This window comes from Phacochoerus africanus, chromosome 4, assembly GCF_016906955.1.
Source record: "Phacochoerus africanus isolate WHEZ1 chromosome 4, ROS_Pafr_v1, whole genome shotgun sequence".
NCBI lineage: Eukaryota > Metazoa > Chordata > Mammalia > Artiodactyla > Suidae > Phacochoerus > Phacochoerus africanus.
The window spans coordinates 8,985,296-9,003,433 of record NC_062547.1 but is presented as its reverse complement, the minus strand read 5'-3'; the positions used below and the strand labels follow the sequence as shown (position 1 = coordinate 9,003,433).

The 18,138-nt window shown below is 52.9% G+C and overlaps 2 protein-coding genes across 4 annotated transcripts; both read left to right on the top strand.

The window, feature by feature from the left end:
- The first annotated feature begins 246 nt into the window (after positions 1 to 246).
- Positions 247 to 15,366, top strand: TAF6L (TATA-box binding protein associated factor 6 like). 3 transcript variants are annotated; one of them, XM_047775475.1, is made up of 12 exons: positions 247 to 1,234; positions 1,944 to 2,003; positions 4,409 to 4,568; positions 4,896 to 4,982; positions 6,154 to 6,304; positions 6,414 to 6,464; positions 7,014 to 7,108; positions 10,257 to 10,331; positions 10,464 to 10,684; positions 11,049 to 11,181; positions 14,077 to 14,205; positions 14,551 to 15,366. In XM_047775475.1, the coding sequence occupies exons 2-12, from the start codon at positions 1,996 to 1,998 to the stop codon at positions 15,319 to 15,321; spliced, it is 1,881 nt and encodes a 626-aa protein (XP_047631431.1). In that variant the 5' UTR covers positions 247 to 1,234; positions 1,944 to 1,995; the 3' UTR covers positions 15,322 to 15,366. The 3 variants fall into 3 exon arrangements, with proteins under 3 accessions (XP_047631431.1, XP_047631430.1, XP_047631432.1); XM_047775474.1 differs by lacking the exon at positions 247 to 1,234 and adding an exon at positions 1,259 to 1,438; XM_047775476.1 differs by lacking the exon at positions 247 to 1,234 and adding an exon at positions 1,463 to 1,518.
- Position 15,367: 1 nt separating this feature from the next.
- TMEM179B (transmembrane protein 179B) lies at positions 15,368 to 17,650 on the top strand. The gene is made up of 5 exons (XM_047775478.1): positions 15,368 to 15,552; positions 16,425 to 16,612; positions 16,695 to 16,826; positions 17,007 to 17,085; positions 17,301 to 17,650. The coding sequence occupies exons 1-5, from the start codon at positions 15,457 to 15,459 to the stop codon at positions 17,460 to 17,462; spliced, it is 657 nt and encodes a 218-aa protein (XP_047631434.1). The 5' UTR covers positions 15,368 to 15,456; the 3' UTR covers positions 17,463 to 17,650.
- Positions 17,651 to 18,138: the final 488 nt, after the last annotated feature.

The following is an 18,138-nucleotide window of genomic DNA, read 5'->3' as shown; positions in this document are numbered from 1 at the left end:
CGGAGCTGTAGCCGCCGGCCTACGCCAGAGCCACAGCAACGCAGGATCCGAGCCGCGCTCACGGCAACGCTGGATCGTTAACCCGCTGAGCGAGGGCAGGGACCGAACTCGCAACCTCATGGTTCCTAGTCGGATTCGTTAGCCACTGCGCCACGACGGGAACTCCCTCAGAGGATCTTTTCTAGAGGCAGCAGCAGCAGCATCTATCTATCCCTGAGAGGGAGGAAGGGCAAGGATGTGTACATTCATGCTCCCCTGCAGAAAGCTCTCTATGATTAATAGCCCATTGTAAAGTCCCACCCTAATGAACAAAGGCATTAATCCACTGCCTCTCGATATGTCAGCGAAAGTTCAACTACCTAGTGTAAACCTACATTATCTCCTTTCGTCTGTAACAGCCCTATGTAGTGGGTATTATTACTCCATTTCGTAGATGGGGGGAAATGTAATTAGGTACTTTGCTCAAAAGCAGACTCAGAGAATGAGCCCCTGTCGGTGTGACTCCAAATACCATTCTTTACTAAGCCCACTGCTTTTCAATTGGGAATTGACAAAGTTCGGGAAAGTGTGCGTGTAAAATGGTCAAGAAGTCTGCGAGGTAGGTAAGGGTTTGCATTTGGCTTATTGAACTTAAACGAGGATACCAGATATGGTGTCCGAAAGGGCAGAGCCCTGGAGGCTGGATCCTGCACCAGGTGTTTGCCCCAATCAGAAGACCCTTCTGCCTGCAAAGAATATCTACCAAGAGCCCCATCCATCCTTCGGGAAGGGGAAGTAGCAAGTTTTGTTTGACAGGTAAGTTGAGCCCCACCAAGCCGGAAGGAAAACTAAGGCAGGCGCCAGGGTCTAAAGCCTCAAAGCATTCGCATAAATACAAATGCTCGGAAACTCAGGCGCAGACAAGGGAATGGGGACGTTTTCCTTGAGAACACGCTTGGTAAAACGCACACCCCTCGAAACTCCCATTAGCTGTTGCTTTAAGAAGCGCTATGCTTCGGTGTCACGTGACCCCTGGCGCCCAGAGTCTTTACCACAGCCATCACAGCGGCCAATCGCGTGGCGGGAAGCCTCTCGGAGGGCGGGAACTTCTCGAGGCGCTCATGGATTGGCTGTGTTCGGGGAGGGCGGGGCCTGGGTTCCGAGCGAGGGAATTAGTGAGACCAGGGTGAGTCGGGGCCGCAGCCACCGCCAGTGTCGTCTCGATATCCGCTTTCGCCCGTGCCGAAGCCCTCAGGTGAGCAGGCCTTCTGAACTCGGTCCCCCCGCGGTCCGCGCGCTCACCGGCCTGGAAGCCCGCTCCACTGGGGGCCCGCCCCCTTCATTGACCACGTGACCCAAGTTCGGTAACCTCTGACCTCCTCCTCCCTACCCCACCACCTCTAGACCAGGGATTCGGCGAGAGTGGGTGGGAGGATGCGCATTTCGGAGACCGGTGGAGGTCAGTTCCCACGCCTCTTTACCAGTGTGTTCAGTGGCTGAGGATGTGGAGGAGAGGAGGTTGAGGAGCGGGAGACCTAGGTCAGAGCCCAGACTTTGTGGGTTATAATGTGGGCATATAATAAGGAAACTCCCGTAGCGCCTTCCGGGGGCATTCTTGCTCCCATTTTACAGATGGAGAAAGAGACTTCACAGTTATCCATTGACGGGTCTGCAACGCCAAGGCTCCGGGCTGGGAATCCAGGCCTTGTTCCCACGCAGCCCGCTGCTCCTCATGATTAGTAAGGAGAGTTGAGTTCCTGCTCTCTATCCATGATCTTGGGAAAATCATGTAACTTTTAACCTGAGTTTTGATTTCCTTGGCTGTAAAATAGACAGTACTTATGTAATACCTATCTCATTGTTAATGTGGACGAAATGAGGTGTAAGCAATATAAAACACTTAGCTCAATGTCTCAGGCATAGTATGTGCTTAGAAAAAAATCGCTGTTCTTCATTTTTTTCAGCAAGTGTTTATTGAGGGCGTGTTATGTGCTGACACCGTGCCTGACGCTGGGGATGCAAAGGTGAGCAAACAGGCATGATTTTTGCCATTATGGAACTTACCATCCAGTGGGGAGATAGATGTTAATCAAAAAATTATACAAATATATAATTACAAACTGATAACTGCTTTTGAAGGCAAAGTACCAGCACACTGTGTGGGTCTGAGAAGACTTCCCTGGGCAAGTGACATTTGAACTGAGATCTGAAGTATTGTCACTGGACAAACATTGCAGGGTAGAGGAGGAAAGTGTTTCAAGTAGCGGAAACAGTTTTTGTCCTGGCTCAGCAGGTTAAGAAGGATCTGGATAGGGTTCAGTCCTTGGCCTTGGTCAGTGGGTTAAGGATCCGGCATTGCCGTGAGCTGTGGTGTGGGTTGCAGACATGGCTCAGATCTGGCGTTGCTGTAGTTGTGGTGTAGGCTGGCAGCTGAAGCTCTGGTTCAGCCCCTAGCCTGGGAATTTCCATATGCCACAGGTGCAGCCCTAAAAAGCAAAACAAAAACAAAAAAGGAGAGGAAACAGAATGTATGAATGTCCTGAAATAAGGTGTTTTTGAGGAAATGGAAAGAGGCCAAGGGAATGCAGAACACGTGAGAGACTGGAAAGAGATGTCTGCACATGTAGGTGCACATGTGGGGCCTTGGAGCCATGGTGCAGGTTTATTTTTATTCCAAAGGCAATGGGGAGTCATTGGGAGAAATGCTGTGGAGAGGCCAAATAGGGTGCCTGCTGGATTTAGGGACCTGGAGGTCACTGGTGACCCAGGGAGCTCTGCTGGAGAAGAGTGGTGAGGCAGCGCCCAGGAGGGTGACCGTGAAACTAGGCCTTGCTGCCTGTGGTGCTGGTGTCTGACTTTGGCCCATGAGGGCCAGCCTTCTGGTTGTGCTGTGTATGTGTGGCTGGAATCGGTCAGCAGCTGCTGTTTTTGTTGGGTTCTTATTCTGCCATATCCTGTGAACGGAAGAGCAGGTTCCTGCTTTCAGGCCTTGAAGCCAAACTGGGGAAGACCAGACACATGGGCAAAAAGCCCAGTGACTAAAAGCCTGATGGTCTCAGATGGTATATGGGACAGGAAGACCTCAAAGGAGAGACTGGATTTGCCTTGGGAAAGATGAGGGGTGGGTGCTTGGTGGAGAGAGGGAGACAGATCAGCCCGAGCACTGGTGGTGGGGTACGAGGTAGGCTGGGAGACACGAGGCTGGCCTTACTGGGAGGGAGGATCAGTTTGAAAGCTCTGAGGAGTTGGGACCAAACACAGAATGTCAAGCCAGGGAGTTGAGACTTTGCTTTGCTTTTATGAGTTGTGGAGAAGTACTGAAGACTTTTTTTTTTTTTTTTGCTTTTTAGGGCTGCACCTGTAGCATACAGAAGTTCCCAGGCTAGGAGTCAAATTGCAACTGCAGCTGCCGGCCTACACCACAGCCACAGCAACACCAGATCTGAGCCGAGTCTGCAACCTACACTGCAGGGATTAAACTTGTGTCCTCGTGGATACTAGTCAGGTTTGTAACCTGCTGAGCCACAGTGGGAACTCCCCAGCTGTGCGGAGTTGGGACCTAACACAGAATGTCAAGCCAGGGAGTTGAGGCTTTCCCTTTATGAGTTGTGGAGAAGTGTTGAAGACTTTTGAGCAAGGGACTGTCAGGGTAAAATCTTGTTTTCATCAGTGTTTAGTACGTAGTGGTTATAGCAAGCATCAGAAAGAAGAAAACATGGGAGTCCCTGCTATGGCTCAGTGGATTAAGAATCCGACTAGTATCCATGGGGAGGTGGGTTTGATCCCTAGTCTTGCTCAATGGGTTATGGATCCAGTGTTGTCATGACCTGTAGTGTAGGTCGCAGACATGGCTTTGATCCAGCATCGCTGTGGCTGTGGTGTAGGCCGGCAGCTGCAACCCCCAATTCAACCCCTGGCCTGGGAACTTCCATATGCCATGCGTATGGCCCTAAAAAGCAAAAAAAAAAAAAAAAAGGAGAAGGAAACATGGCATTTTTGTTTGTAATTAATGATGGTGACATTTTTCCATTTGTGTAGTGTTCTGGCTCCTGAATGTCATATCTTATGATCTCATTTCATGAATTAGGGAGGGCAGGGCTTATTGCCACTGTTATATACCAGGACCCAGACTGATGAAGGTATCAGCCAGATTCATGGAGGAAGTGGTGGAGCAGGGCTGGGTCCCAGTTCTGTGAACCCGAAGGCCAGGTACTTTCTCGGGCATCACTGTTGTCGGTCTCCAGGCCCAGCTCAAGTCTGTTTATTGCTGTGAGCCTCAGTGCCCACAGCTGGATGCTCAGAGGCTTTGTGGCTCCTTGTTCGGGATTCTGGAGCCAGAGCAGCAAGATTGGTTTAAAGGACTTTGAGTCAGGCTCCTGGGCTCTGAGGGAGACTGGCTGGCTGGTCAAACCCTCCTCCCCACTCCCAGCTCCATCGGGGCCATGTCGGAGCGAGAAGAGCGGCGGTTTGTGGAGATCCCTCGGGAGTCCGTCCGGCTCATGGCGGAGAGCACAGGCCTGGAGTTGAGCGACGAGGTGGCGGCCCTGCTGGCAGAGGACGTGTGCTACCGTCTCAGGGAGGCCACCCAGGTACACTCCCCTGCCTCCCAGTACCCCCAACTCTCCCTGTCCCTCCCTTTGACTACCCCCTCCCAGAGGGGTCATTCAACAAGTATACATCAGGCACTCACTCCTTGCTTTGAGGGACTACAGTGGAGGTGGTCCCTGCCCTTTCCCGAGCCCCCTCTAGCCAGCTGGGCATCATCTCGTGGGTTCCTCACTGCAGCCCCGCTGGGCAGGCCAAGTAGGTTCAGAGTCACATCTTACATGGGAGAAACTGAGTCCGAGAGGGAATGTGACATTGGGAGTTGTTTGTCCCCTACTCCCTGTCCCCTGACTCTGTTCCTCTCCTCCCAGAATAGCTCTCAATTCATGAAACACACCAAGCGGCGGAAGCTGACCGTCGAGGATTTCAACAGGGCCCTCAGGTGGAGCAGTGTGGAGGTGAGTGGGGTGCAGGCTGCACGGGCAGGGCCCAGCCCCCAAGGCCCAAGAGTTCGGAGAGAGGGGATGGCCATGGAGGCCAGGATATTAGGGGAGGCTTTTTTTTTTTTTTTGGCTTTTTGCCTTTTCTAGGGCCGCACCTGCTGCATATGGAGGTTCCCAGGCTAGGAGTCCAATTGGAGCTGTTGCCGCCGGCCTACGCCAGAGCCACAGCAATGCCAGATCCGAGCCGTGTCTGCGACCTACACCACAGCTCACAGCAACGCCGGATCCTTAACCCACTGAGCAAGGCCGGGGATAGAACCCACAACCTCATGGTTCCTAGTTGGATTTGTTAACCACTAAGCCACAATGGGAACTCCTAGGGGAGGCTTCTTGAAAGAGACAGGACTTGAGCTGAGCCTTAACGGGAGGCTCAGGTTAGATTCAGACTAGCTTGCTATGGCGCAGGTTTGATCCCTGGCCCAGGAACTTCCACATGATATAGGTGTGGCCAAAAAAATTCAAAAAAAAAAATGAGGGCATTCTGGGTGAGGGAGAAACCCGAGCGCACGTGTGGGTGGAGAATGTCCTGTGTGGTTGTTCTGAGGCAGGGGGTCCAGGGAAGAAGGTCACATTTAGAGGAGAGGAGTATTTTTTTCTTTCTTTTCCTTTTTTTTTTTTGTCTTTTTAGGGCTGTACTCTCTGTATATGGAGGTTCCCAGGCTAGGGGTCGAATCAGAGCTGTAGCTGCTGGCCTACACCACAGCCACAGCAACGCCAGGTCCAAACTGCCTCTTCGACCTACACCACAGCTCATGGCAATGCCAGATCCTTAACCAATGGACTGAGGCCAGGGATTGAATCTGCGTCCTCATGGATACTAGTCGGGTTCATTACCGCTGAGCCACGATGGGAACTGCCAGTAGAGAAGTATTTTCAAAGTTGGGCAGGTGTGAGGAGGACCAGCAGCCTGGGGGTTGGGGCTCAGAGTCCCCACAGATCAGTGAGGAGGGACCATATTCTACTCCTTGACTCAGCGAGCTCTGGAGCGCTGCTCCAGCCAAGGTCCCAGTGACAGGCCGGGAGCCCCGGGTAGCCCCCTCTTCTCGGGACCTACGGACTTGCTGCAAACAAAGGCTCTGGGCCCGGGTCCCTGGGCTCAGGCTGCTCCCACCCCTCTCTTCCTCAGGCTGTGTGTGGCTACGGATCCCAGGAGGCCCTGCCCCTGCGCCCCGCCAGGGAGGGCGAGCTCTACTTCCCTGAGGACCGAGAGGTGAACCTGGTGGATCTGGCCTTGGCCACCAACATCCCCAAAGGCTGTGCCGAGACGGCTGTGAGAGGTGACTGCCTGGGGATGGGGGTGGGAGCTGGGTTGTCAGGAGAGGTGATGGACTGGCTGGTGGAGGGGGCAGAACCCCAGGCTGACCCATCTCTCTGCTCTGCTTCTAGTTCATGTCTCCTACCTGGATGGCAAAGGGAACCTGGCCCCTCAAGGATCAGGTGAGGGGAGTGTGGGGAATGGGCCTTCTGCTTGGACCTTCCTCCCTCAGGAGCTGAGGGTGCTGCCTCCACACCTCGGAGTCTTCATCTGACGACTCTTTGCCGGTGCCCGATGGTGCCTGTCCCGAGTGGGCACTGGTCCCTGCCCCGGGGGCCTCGGATGTGGAGATGGGATCCCAGGCCTCTAGCCAGTCATGATGCCGTGTCAGACGCTAGCCTGGGCAGCAAGCTGGGGTCCGGGAGGTGTCACACTTCCAGGGTTGCCTGAGCTTCACAGAGCCTGAGGCTTATGACCTTGGAACCTGGGAACTAAGCAGGAGTCCGCTGGGCGGAGGAGAGGTGGGAGGCAGCTTAGCGAGCAGCAGTGTGGAGCACTTGCAAGGACAGGGCCGAGCCGGCTGCTCAGAGGGGCGGCTCGTGCTCTAGGAGTCCTGTCTGAACAGGCTCCCTGCGGGGGTGGTGGGGATGGTGGCTGTTGAGGGACAGGAGGGGAGGCCTGGTGAGGGTGGGGCTCTCCACCCTGCCCACCCCCTGCCCACCCTCTTGCAGTGCCCAGTGCTGTGTCCTCGCTGACCGATGACCTTCTCAAGTACTATCAGCAAGTGACTCGGGCTGTGCTGGGGGATGATCCACAGCTGATGAAGGTGCGTGAGTGGATGGGCACACGGTCCAGCTTGCGAATCCCGCGGAATCCCTCAAGATGCCTACTTACGGTCCTCTGCAGGCTGACTGAGGATGTGGGCGGAAGCTGCTCTGCGAGCGCGAGCCCGGCACGGTTGCCGAGGCTGGGCCTCCTCTTACACTGACTCCCCTTCCCGCTCTGGTGCCTTAGGGGATGGGCAGCTCAGCAGGGCCCTGTCGGGGGCTCAGGTGGTCCGTCTCCCCACATCCTAATCCCGAGCCCACCCTGGGGCTTTTATGGACCTGGGGCCACGTGGGGCATCCATGTTGCAGCTTTTATTTGCCTGGACCTGAGAGGAAAAGGAGAAGAGGAAGTAGAGGGAGGCAGGTGAGGGTGCCCAGATGGGCTTCGGACCAGGCCTGCTGCTTTAGCCTCTTGGGCTGTGCCGGGCCCGCTGGACAGTGTCCGTGTCAGGTCTCTTTGTCTGCTGTCAGATGAGGGCTAGTTTGGTGGTCTGCTCGACCACGTGGCCTCTCTTTTTGAGGGTTTTACATCTTCCCATCCTCACATATATGGCTGTTGCTTTTACTTCCCTTGCAAAGCTAGGAATGTTGCTACCATATGTTCCTGCCATAGAAACTTGGCTGCTGATCCCCAGACACAATGCAGGTGGCCTGACACAGGGGCCTGGAAGCCAAGCTCCTTCCTCACAGCCCTTGTCTGCTTTCCCAAAACCTGAACTTGGGATCTTTTTGTTGTTGTTGTTTTTGTCCTTATATGGCTGCACCTACAGCAGATGGAGGTCCCCAGGCTAGGGGTCGAATCGGAGCTGTAACCCCACAGCCATAGCAATGTCAGATCCAAGCCGCAACTGCGACCAACACCACAGCTCACGGCAATGCCAGATTCTTTTTTTTTTGTCTTTTTGCCTTTTCTTGGGCTGCTCCTGCGCATATGGAGGTTCCCAGGCTAGGGGTCGAATCGGAGCTGTAGCCACCGGCCTACGCCAGAGCCACAGCAACGCGGGATCTGAGCTGCATCTGCAACCTACACCACAGCTCACAGCAACGCCGGATCCTTAACCCACTGAGCAAGGCCAGGGATCGAACCCACAATCTCATGGTTCCTAGTCGGATTCATTAACCACTGTGCCACGATGGGAACTCCAGCAATGCCAGATTCTTATCCTGTGAGTGAGACCAGGGATTGAACCTGTGTCCTCATGAATACTAGTCATATTCGTTTCCACTGAGCCATGACGGGAACTCTGGGATTTTTTTTTTTTTTTTTTTAATGACCACACTTGTGGCCCACGGAAGTTCCTGGGCCAGGGATTGAATCCAGGCTGCAGTTTATGTCACAGCTGCGGCAATGCCAGAGCCTTTAACCCGCTGCACCTGGCCGGGGATCAAACCCACGCTTCCACAGTGACCCAAGCTACTGCAGTCCGATTCTTAACCCACTGCACCACAGTGGGAACTTCATGAACTTGGGATCTTTCTCCAGAGAAGTTGGAGGGCACGGTGGATGGAGGTTCAGGGCCAAGATGGTTTACTCATTTACCTACTCTGGTTTTTCTGCTTATAAGAGTAACATCGGGAGTTCCCGTCGTGGCGCAGTGGTTAACGAACCCGACTAGGAACCATGAGGTTGCAGGTTTGGTCCCTGCCCTTGCTCAGTGGGTTAACGATCCGGCGTTGCCCTGAGCTGTGGTGTAGGTTGTAGATGCGGCTCGGATCCCGTGTTGCTGTGGCTCTGGCGTAGGCTGATGGCTACAGCTCCGATTGGACCCCTAGCCTGGGAACCTCCATATGCCGAGGGAGTGGCCCAAGAAATAGCAAAAAGACAAAAAAAAAAAAAGAGTAGCATCGAGGAGTTCCCATCGTGGCTCAGCAGAAATGAATCTCACTAGTATCCATGAGGATGCAGGTTTGATCCATGGCCTCGCTCGGCGCCGTGAGCTGTGGTGTAGGTCGCAGATGCTGTTTGGATCTGGCGTTGCTGTGGCTGTGGCATAGGCCAGCGGCTGCAGCTCCAATTCAACCCCTAGCCTGGGAACCTCCATATGCCACAGGTGTGGCCATAAAAAGACAAAAAAAAGTAATATCATCATGGAGTTCCCACTGTGGCACAGTGGATTAAGAGTCCGACTATAGGAGTTCCTGTCGTGGTGCAGCGGAAACGAATCCGACTAGGAACCACAAGGTTGTGGGTTCGATCCCTGGCTTTGCTCAGTGGGTTAAGGATCTGGCATTGCTCTGAGCTGTGGTGTAGGTCGCAGACGCGGCTTGGATCCCAAGCTGCTTGGCTCTGGCGTAGGCCGGTGGCTACAGCTCTGATTCGACCCCTAGCCTGGGAACCTCCATATGCTGCGAGTGCAGCCCTGAGAAGACAAAAAGACAAAAAGAAAGAATCCGACTGTAGCAGCTCAGGTTGCTGCAGAGGCCTGTCTTTGATCCTCAACCTGGCAATGGGTTAAAGGATCTGGCATTGCTGCAGCTGTGGCTCAGATTCAATCCATAGCCCTGGGAATTTGCATATGCTGCAGGTGTGGCCATTAAAAAAAAGTAATATTGGCATATGTTTATTATAGAAGTACTGTAATATATTAAAGTAGGAAGTAAAATTCTGTAGAACCATCTACTCTTATTTTCTGTGTATAAACTATAGTTTACTATCAGCCAAAGTGGTATTGTATTAACATCTGGTTTTTGAATAACTGCTTCTCTCAGTTAAAAATATGTTGGGCATTTAGGTTGTATTCATTCTTATCACAGGTAGTGCGGTGCATGGGTATGTGTGTAAGTGGCTATCTTTTATAGCGGGTTAAATTTGTAGACTTACTGAGTCAAAGAGTATGAACATTTAAAATGTTGTATATAAGTGCTAAGTTTGGTCTTTTAAAAAGTCAGTTTATGGGAGTTCCCGTTGTGTGGCTCCAGGGGTTCATGAACCACACCTATCCATGAGGCACGGGCTTGATCCCTGGCCTTGCTCAGTGGGTTAAGAATCTGGCGTTGCCTGTGGCTGGGATGTAGGCCAGCAGCTACAGCTCTGATTCCACCCCTAGCCTGGGAACTTCCATATGCCATGGGAAGAAAAAAAAAAAAAAAGATCCGTTTATACCTGGGGCTAGTAGATGCAGTGCAGTGTGGTCCCTTCCTTTCCAGATTGCTCTACAGGACCTTCAGACTAACTCCAAGATTGCGGCCCTCCTGCCTTACTTTGTTTATGTGGTCAGCGGGGTAAGTGTCCAGGCTGGGGCAGGGGAGGATGTTTTGTGGGGAGGAGATGCTGCAGCAGCCCGCAGGGCTCACAGCAGTTGTCATCAGAACATCGCCCTCGTGTCCCCCTACGCGCCCCTCTTCTACCAACAGGTGAAGTCTGTGAGCCATGACCTGGAGCAGCTGCACCGGCTCTTGCAAGTGGCACGGAGCCTGGTTCGGAACCCACACCTCTGCCTGGGGCCCTATGTTCGCTCCCTGGTGGGCAGTGTCCTCTACTGTGTCCTGGAGCCCCTGGCCGCCTCCATCAACCCCCTGAATGACCACTGGACTCTGCGTGATGGTGCTGCTCTCCTGCTCAGCCACATCTTCTGGTAGCCATTGGCCTCGCACTGATCAAAGGGTGGGGTCGCTGTAGAGCTGAGTGGGTTGGGGTAGAAGATGGGGTGAAATTTCTCGCTTTGAGGCCATGTGTTGAGAGGTCGGGAGCCTCTTGAGCCTCTTCACTTCCAGCTTCCCAGTTGGTGTGCTGTGACAGACACACTGGGATTCTGCACCTGGGTGCCAGATGTGCCAGGGGTTTGGTCTGTCGGCCCTCAGGTCCTGGGCCGGTCACCCAGCTGCCTTGTTCATGTACCCCAGCGAGCCAGGCAGGTGCTGTTTTCTTGGTGTGCTGGGACTTGAGTCCAGGGGGGCAGTGCCGTGTCTCACTCCACTAACGGAATGTTGCTCCTACAGGACTCATGGGGACCTTGTAAGTGGGCTCTATCAGCAGATCCTACTCTCCCTGCAGAAAGTCTTGGCGGACCCTGTGAGGCCTCTCTGCTCTCACTACGGGGCTGTGGTGGGGCTGCATGCCCTCGGCTGGAAGGTGAGGATCCTGGCCTTTTTCACCTAAGAGTTCTCATTGTAGTTAAATAGTGTTTGTGTGTCTTTTATCATAAAAGTGGTATATGCTTGTTGCTGCTGTTTACCGAGTTCTTGCCTTGGGCCAGGCTCAGTGATTCCCTGACTTGCCATATGTAAATGTCTTATCTTTCAAAAGTCCTGCATGGCAGATATTAATATACCCCCATTTCATATATTCTCATCCATTCTTTTTTGTCATGTTAAGGAATCAGCCTTCAATTCCTCTTATATGGAGTTTTTTTTTTTTTTTTTGTCTTTTTAGGGCCACATGCATGGCTTATGGAGGTTCCCAGGCTAGGGGTCCAATCAGAGCTGTAGCCATCAGTCTACGCCAGAGCCACAGCAACACCAGATCCAAGCCACGTCTTTGACCTACACCAGAGCTTATGGCAACGCTGGATCCTTAATTCACTGAGTGAGGCCAGGGATTGAACCCACAACCTCATGGTTCCTAGTCGGATTTGTTTTCACTGCGCCACGGTGGGAACTCCCCTATGGGGTATTTTAAACATGGGTAGATATTGAGCTTTGCCAGATACCTTTTTAGCATCTGTGGGGCCTATCAAATGAGTATGTAGTTTAGTTCTGTTTACATGACAGGCTATATGAATGGATTTTTCTGCTGAAACACTCTTACTTTCCTGGAATAAATTCTTACTGCTGCTATTGAGATTTTTAATGGAATTATATGGAACCTATTATTAGGTCAGTTTTGGAGAAAATTAACATCATTAATGGCATTAAGTCTTCATATCTTTCCACTTTTTTGGGTCGTTCACTGTTTTTCAGGATCCTTTCATAATTTTCCCTGAAGAGAACCTACAAATATTTTATTGATTTATTCCTAGGTTTTTGCTTCTTTGATTATGTTGTAATGGTATCTTTTTTTCATGGTATTAACTTCTTACTGGTGTGTTAAAACGCAACTGACTTGTGTATTCATTCAGCTGCTTTATTATTTTAAACTGTGGGGTTGTTGTTTTTTGTTTGTTTGTCTTTTTAGGGCCAGACCCACATCACATGGAGGTTCCCAGGCTAGGGGTTGAATTGCAACTGTAGCCGCCAACCTACGCCACAGCCACACCAGATCCCAGCCATGTCTGCAACCTACACCGCAGCTGAAGGCAACACTGGGTCCTTAGCCCACTGAGGGAGGCCAGGGATTGAACTTGCATCCTCATAGATCCTGGTCAGGTTCGTTAACTGCTGAGGCACTAAGGGAACTCCTTGTGTTATATTTTTAACTACTACAGTTATAGAATTACATGAGTTTTCATATTTCTTGAGTCAGCATAAAGTTTCCTGGTTCCTAGGAAAGGTCTTCCCAGGAACCTAGGAACCTGTCAATTTTGTCCAAAATTTCAAATCCTGGGAGTTCCTGTTGTGGCTCAGTGGTAACGAACCCACTAATATCCATGAGGATGCCAGTTTGATTGCTGGCCTTGCTTAGTGGGTTAAGGATCCGGTGTTGCCATGAGCTGTGGTGTAGGTTGCAGATGCAGCTCGGATCTGGTGTGGCTGTGGCTGTGGCATAGGCTGGCAGCTGCAGCTCCAGTTTGACCCCTAGCCTGCAAACTTCCATGTGCCATAGATGTGGCCCTAAAAAAAACAAAAAAAAAAGTTTCAGGGAGTTCCCATCGTGGCGCAGTGGTTAACGAATCCGACTAGGAACCATGAGGTTGCGGGTTCGGTCCCTGCCCTTCCTCAGTGGGTTAACGATCCGGTGTTGCCATGAGCTGTGGTGTGGGTTGCAGACGAGGCTCAGGTCCCGAGTTGCTGTGGCTCTGGCGTAGGCTGGCAGCTACAGCTCCAATTCGACTCCTAGCCTGGGAACCTCCGTATGCTACAGGAGCGGCCCAAGAAATAGCAAAAAGACAAAAAAGAAAAAAAGAAAAAAAAAGTTTCAAATCCTTGGTCTGTGGCTAACCAAATAACTTATCCATTCAAGCCCATCACAAATGTCACCTGCTCTGTGAAGTCTTAATTGCTTCCCCCCAAAGTATTCACAAGACTTAAAATTATATAATCAGAGTCCAGGAGTCTGATCAGTAGTTTGTTTTCATGCAGGTGGTTTGAACTGAGTTCCAGGTTACATCTAAGCCAGGACAATAGTTGACTGTAGGGTGTAGCAGCTGGCGAGCTAAATTTCTCTGTTAGCAGCAGGCATTACTTACACCCTCTTAGCCCTTGGCTCGTATGTCACTGACAGTGGGGTCATTTCACATTGTTTGTCTGTCCTTGTACCAGATCTTATTCCTAGGGCTTAACTAAGGCTTGGGCATTCAGGAGGTTCGAAATAAATTTTGGTTGAATATGCCAAATGGGGAATTTAGAAGGATTGAGCCCTGCTCAGTACCAGAGATAAAAGTAGGTCTTTGGAGTTCCTGTCATGGCACAGCAGATACTAATCCAACTAGGAGCCGTGAGGTTGCGGGTTCGATCCCTGGCCTCACTCAGTGGGTTAAGGATCTGGTGTTGCCGTGAGTCGTGTGGGTCGAAGACATGGCTGGGATCTCGGATTGCTGTGGCTGTGGTATAGGCTGGTGGCTGCAGCTCTGATTAGACTCCTAGTCTGAGAACCTCCATGTGCCATGGGGTGCGGCCCTAAAAAGCCAAAAAAAAAAAAAAGTAGGTCTTTTAGGACTTCCCATGTAGCTCAGCGGGTTAAATATCCAGTGTTGTCACTGCAGTGGCTCAGGTTGCTGCTGTGGCGAGGGTTCAATTCCTGGCTCTGGGAACTTCAGCATGCCATGAGTGTGGCAGAAAAAAAGAAAAAGGAAGATCTTTCAGGGGAAATGGCTCTTGAGAGGCAAAAAATAAAAACGAGGCACTCACCACATTCTTTTCTCCCTTCCAGGCTGTAGAGCGAGTCCTGTACCCTCACCTTTCCACTTACTGGACAAATCTGCAGGCTGTGCTAGATGATTATTCGGTATCTAATGCCCAGGTTAAAGCAGATGGGCACAAAGTCTATGGAGCCATTCTGGTGAGTGCCAGTCCCTTCCAGCCTCTCCTTGCATGAGCTCAGCAGTTCTGCTGGCTTTTTTGTAATACTTGATTACTTGATGGGCCCAGGTTCATCCTAGTCTCTCTGGGTTTTTTTTTTTTTTTTGGTTTTTTTTAGGGTCGCACCTTTGGCATATGGAAGTTCCCAGGCTAGGGGCTGCAGCTTCCAGCCTATGCCACAGCCACAGCAATGCTGGATCCGAGTGGCATCTGTGACCAACATCCTTAACCCACCGAGCGAGGCCAAGGATCAAATCGAAATCCTTGCCGTTACTAGTCTGGTTTGTAACGCGCTGAGCCACAACGGTCTCACCTACTCTTACAGGTGGCAGTGGAGCGACTGCTGAAGATGAAGGCCCAGGCAGCAGAGCCTAACAAGGGTGGGCCAGGCACCAGGGGGTGCCGGCGCTCAGACGACCTGCCCTGGGACAGCCTTCTCCTGCAGGAGTCTCCTTCCGGGGGCAGCGCAGAGCCAGGCTTTGGGTCTGGTCTCCCACTGCCTCCTGGAGGCGCAGGGCCGGAGGATCCTTCCCCTTCGGTGACCTTGGCGGACATCTACCGGGAGCTCTATGCCTTCTTCGGTGACAGCTTGGCCACCCGCTTTGGCACGGGTCAGGCCGCGCCCACGGCCCCGCGGCCACCCGGAGACAAGAAGGAGCCGGCGGCAGCCCCGGACTCGGTGCGTAAGATGCCGCAGCTGACGGCCAATGCCATGGTTAGCCCGCAGGGCGACGAGAGCCCCCGGGGTAGCGGCCCCGCATCAGCCTCTGCCCCTGCCGCCTCTGAGAGCAGGCCGCTGCCGCGCGTGCACCGGGCGCGGGGAGCGCCCCGACAGCAGGGCCCGGGGACCGGCACCCGGGACGTCTTCCAGAAGAGCCGTTTCGCCCCGCGTGGCGCTCCTCACTTCCGTTTCATCATCGCTGGGCGGCAGGCCGGGAGGCGATGCCGCGGGCGCCTCTTCCAGACCGCCTTCCCCGCGCCCTATGGGCCCAGCCCGGCCTCCCGCTACGTGCAGAAGCTGCCCATGATCGGCCGCACCAGCCGCCCTGCCCGCCGGTGGGCGCTCTCGGACTACTCGTTGTACCTGCCCCTTTGAGGCGGCGCTCGACCTCCCCTCTGTGAATAAATCCCGCGCCCGGAAGTGACGTCTCCGCGCTCGTGGGTCGCGCCGGATGAGACGGGGTTTGGGCAGTTGGCTCGTTAGGCGGCGCTTCCTGGGGGCGAGGGCGCCATGGCGCTGCTCTGGTTGCAGCGCGTCGAGCTCCTGCTCTTTGCTGCTACTTTCCTGTGCGGAGCCGTGGCGGCCGTGGCGCTGACCCGGACCCAGGTGCGGCTGTGGGACGGGGCCGGCCGTCGGGTCGGGTAAGCGGGAGGCCGGTCGGGCCTAACACGGAGAGACAGCTGCTGTCCGGGCAGCGGCGTTCTGGCGCGCTGCTTCCCGGAGCCAGTGGGCCGGGTGAGGTCGGCGGCGGCGGCGATGATGTATCGGTGCTAATCGCGCTCTGTGGCCCAGTCCGTCCAGGTCATGCTTCGGAGGCATTCCTTCGCCCGTGGAACGAGTCCTCAGGCGTGTCTAACAGTATCAGATATAGCCCGGCCTGGTGGCTGCCTCTGCATTACTTAAGCCTAGCTATGAAACAAGGGGGCCCAGGCCCCCTTTTAATGAGACAGTATTGTGCTGAGCTATGCCAAGAAATAAAGCACAGTATAGCAGAGATGATCAAACTGCCAAATGGCTGCAACACCATTTGTTAAATGACAAAATAGTAGCAGAAGCCAATCAGTTTACGTTGAGTCTTTACCCCAGTCCGGCAATCATCGTGCTACCAAACACAGACTCGTTTAAACCCTACGAGTAGGCGCTATTACGCCTATTTTGCAGGTTGGAAAACACTGGAGATAGTTGAAGGTTACACAAGTCTGGTTCTACTCCAGGATTTCCGTACGAGGAGAGACTGGAACTTCTGAAGCATTTCTGAAACTCAACTGTATTTTATAGCCACTGCATATTTCCTGATCCTTCTGACTACTGCAGGTTTGATTTCCCTAGCCGACTCTTTAATCTCCTGGCCCAGAAACTGATAGGGCATAAATAACTTCCTAGGAAGGCCCTGGGCTAGGATATTTCCAACACCTGCCAGAAGCTTGCATTCAGAGGCATTAGCCTAAAAGCTAGGACTCAGCAGCTTCTTTCCACAGGGCTCCTTCAGGGGCAGCTGTCCCCTGTATGGTGTGGCCACCCTGAATGACTCCTCCTTGGCCCTGTCCCGACCCTCGGCCCCATCCCTCTGCTACTTTGTGGCTGGGGCTTCTGGCCTACTGGCCCTCTACTGTCTCCTGCTTCTGCTCTTCTGGGTCTACTGCAGCTGCATCGAGAACTCCCACAGGTGACTGCCCACTCTGAAGGCGGGGGCTGAGGTGGGAAGAGTCCCACCTCAACCACAAGGCTTATTCTCTCCCTCCTCATAGAGGCCCGACAGGGCTCTGCATTGTATTGGCCATCTCAGCTGTAGCCATCTTCCTGGTTTTAGTGTCTGCCTGTATCCTCCGATTTGGCACCAGTTCCCTCTGCAAATCCATCGTCTCTCTGAACATAACTAGGTAACTGGAGAGGGAGGGAATCCTGGTTGGGGCTGATTACCTTTTCTCTGCAGAGGGGATTCTATACTCCTCCCTTTCATATCCCCATCACTTCTCATCTCCAAGGACACTTGAGCACATTGGTGTTTGGGGGTATATCCCCTCCCCCTCCTTCTCATAACTGTCTCTTTGACCTCACAGCTGCTCTGATGCTCAGAGAACTCCATGGATACCCCCTGGAACCGCTCTGCAGTTTTACTCCAACCTACACAATGCTGAAGTGAGGTCCTGGGATATGAAAGACTGGGTGGAGACTGGGGGATACACAGATTCATATAATGAATCATATAATACAATCTGTAGTTGCAAGAGTGCTCCCCAGTGAGAGGCTGAGAAGAGCTGTCAGCCTGACAGTGAATAGCTAGGAGTGGTCTGTGGGTGGAACTGGATTTGCAATGGTCCCACTCCTCTCACTCCTGTTCCTTTCTCCCACAGACCTCCTCTTGGGTGAATCTGGTATTGTGGTGTATGATCTTGGTGCTCCAAGTCGTGCAGCAGAAGTCTGAAGCCACCCCAAACTGGCCTCTGGAGAGGGGTGACCCTGAGTGGAGGTCTGAGGCAGATGTTCTTGTTGGGCCCCGCCTTTCCCATTCCTGAAGACTACCCAAAGTATTTCCTGCAGCCAAAGACTCCATGCCCAAGTGCCTGCAAAAATCCTCTTGCCCCCACATGGCCCTGTTTATGCCAGGAGCCTTAGTTTTCCCTCTAGGAGGGAGGCAGGATGAGAGGCACTCTCTTCCTCTAGCTGTTTTTGTACCAAAATATCGTATTATTTTCTTCCTTCATCTCTGTACTGAGTTTTTTGTGTTAAACCACCATAGGTAGATGGACGGGAGTCAGGAGTGAAGGCTAAACAGACATGGGTCAGGGAGTTCCCATCCTGGCTTAGCGGAAAGGAATCTGACTAGTATCCACGAGGATGCAGGTTCCATCCCTGGCCTTGCCCAGTGGGTTAATGACCCAGTGTTGCTGTGAGCTGTGGTGTTGGTTGAAGACACAGCTCAGATCTGGTGTGGCTGTGGTGTATGCTGGCAGCTGTAGCTCTGATTTGACCTCCTAGCCTGGGAACTTCCGTATGCCGCAGGTGTGGCCCTAAAAAGCAAAACCAAAAACAACCACAAAAACCAGACATGGGTCAAAACACCTTAAAAAGGTTCCACTTGGAGTTCCCGTCGTGGCGCAGTGGTTAACGAATCCGACTAGGAACCATGAGGTTGCGGTTTCGGTCCCTGCCCTTGCTCAGTGGGTTAACGATCCGGCGTTGCCGTGAGCT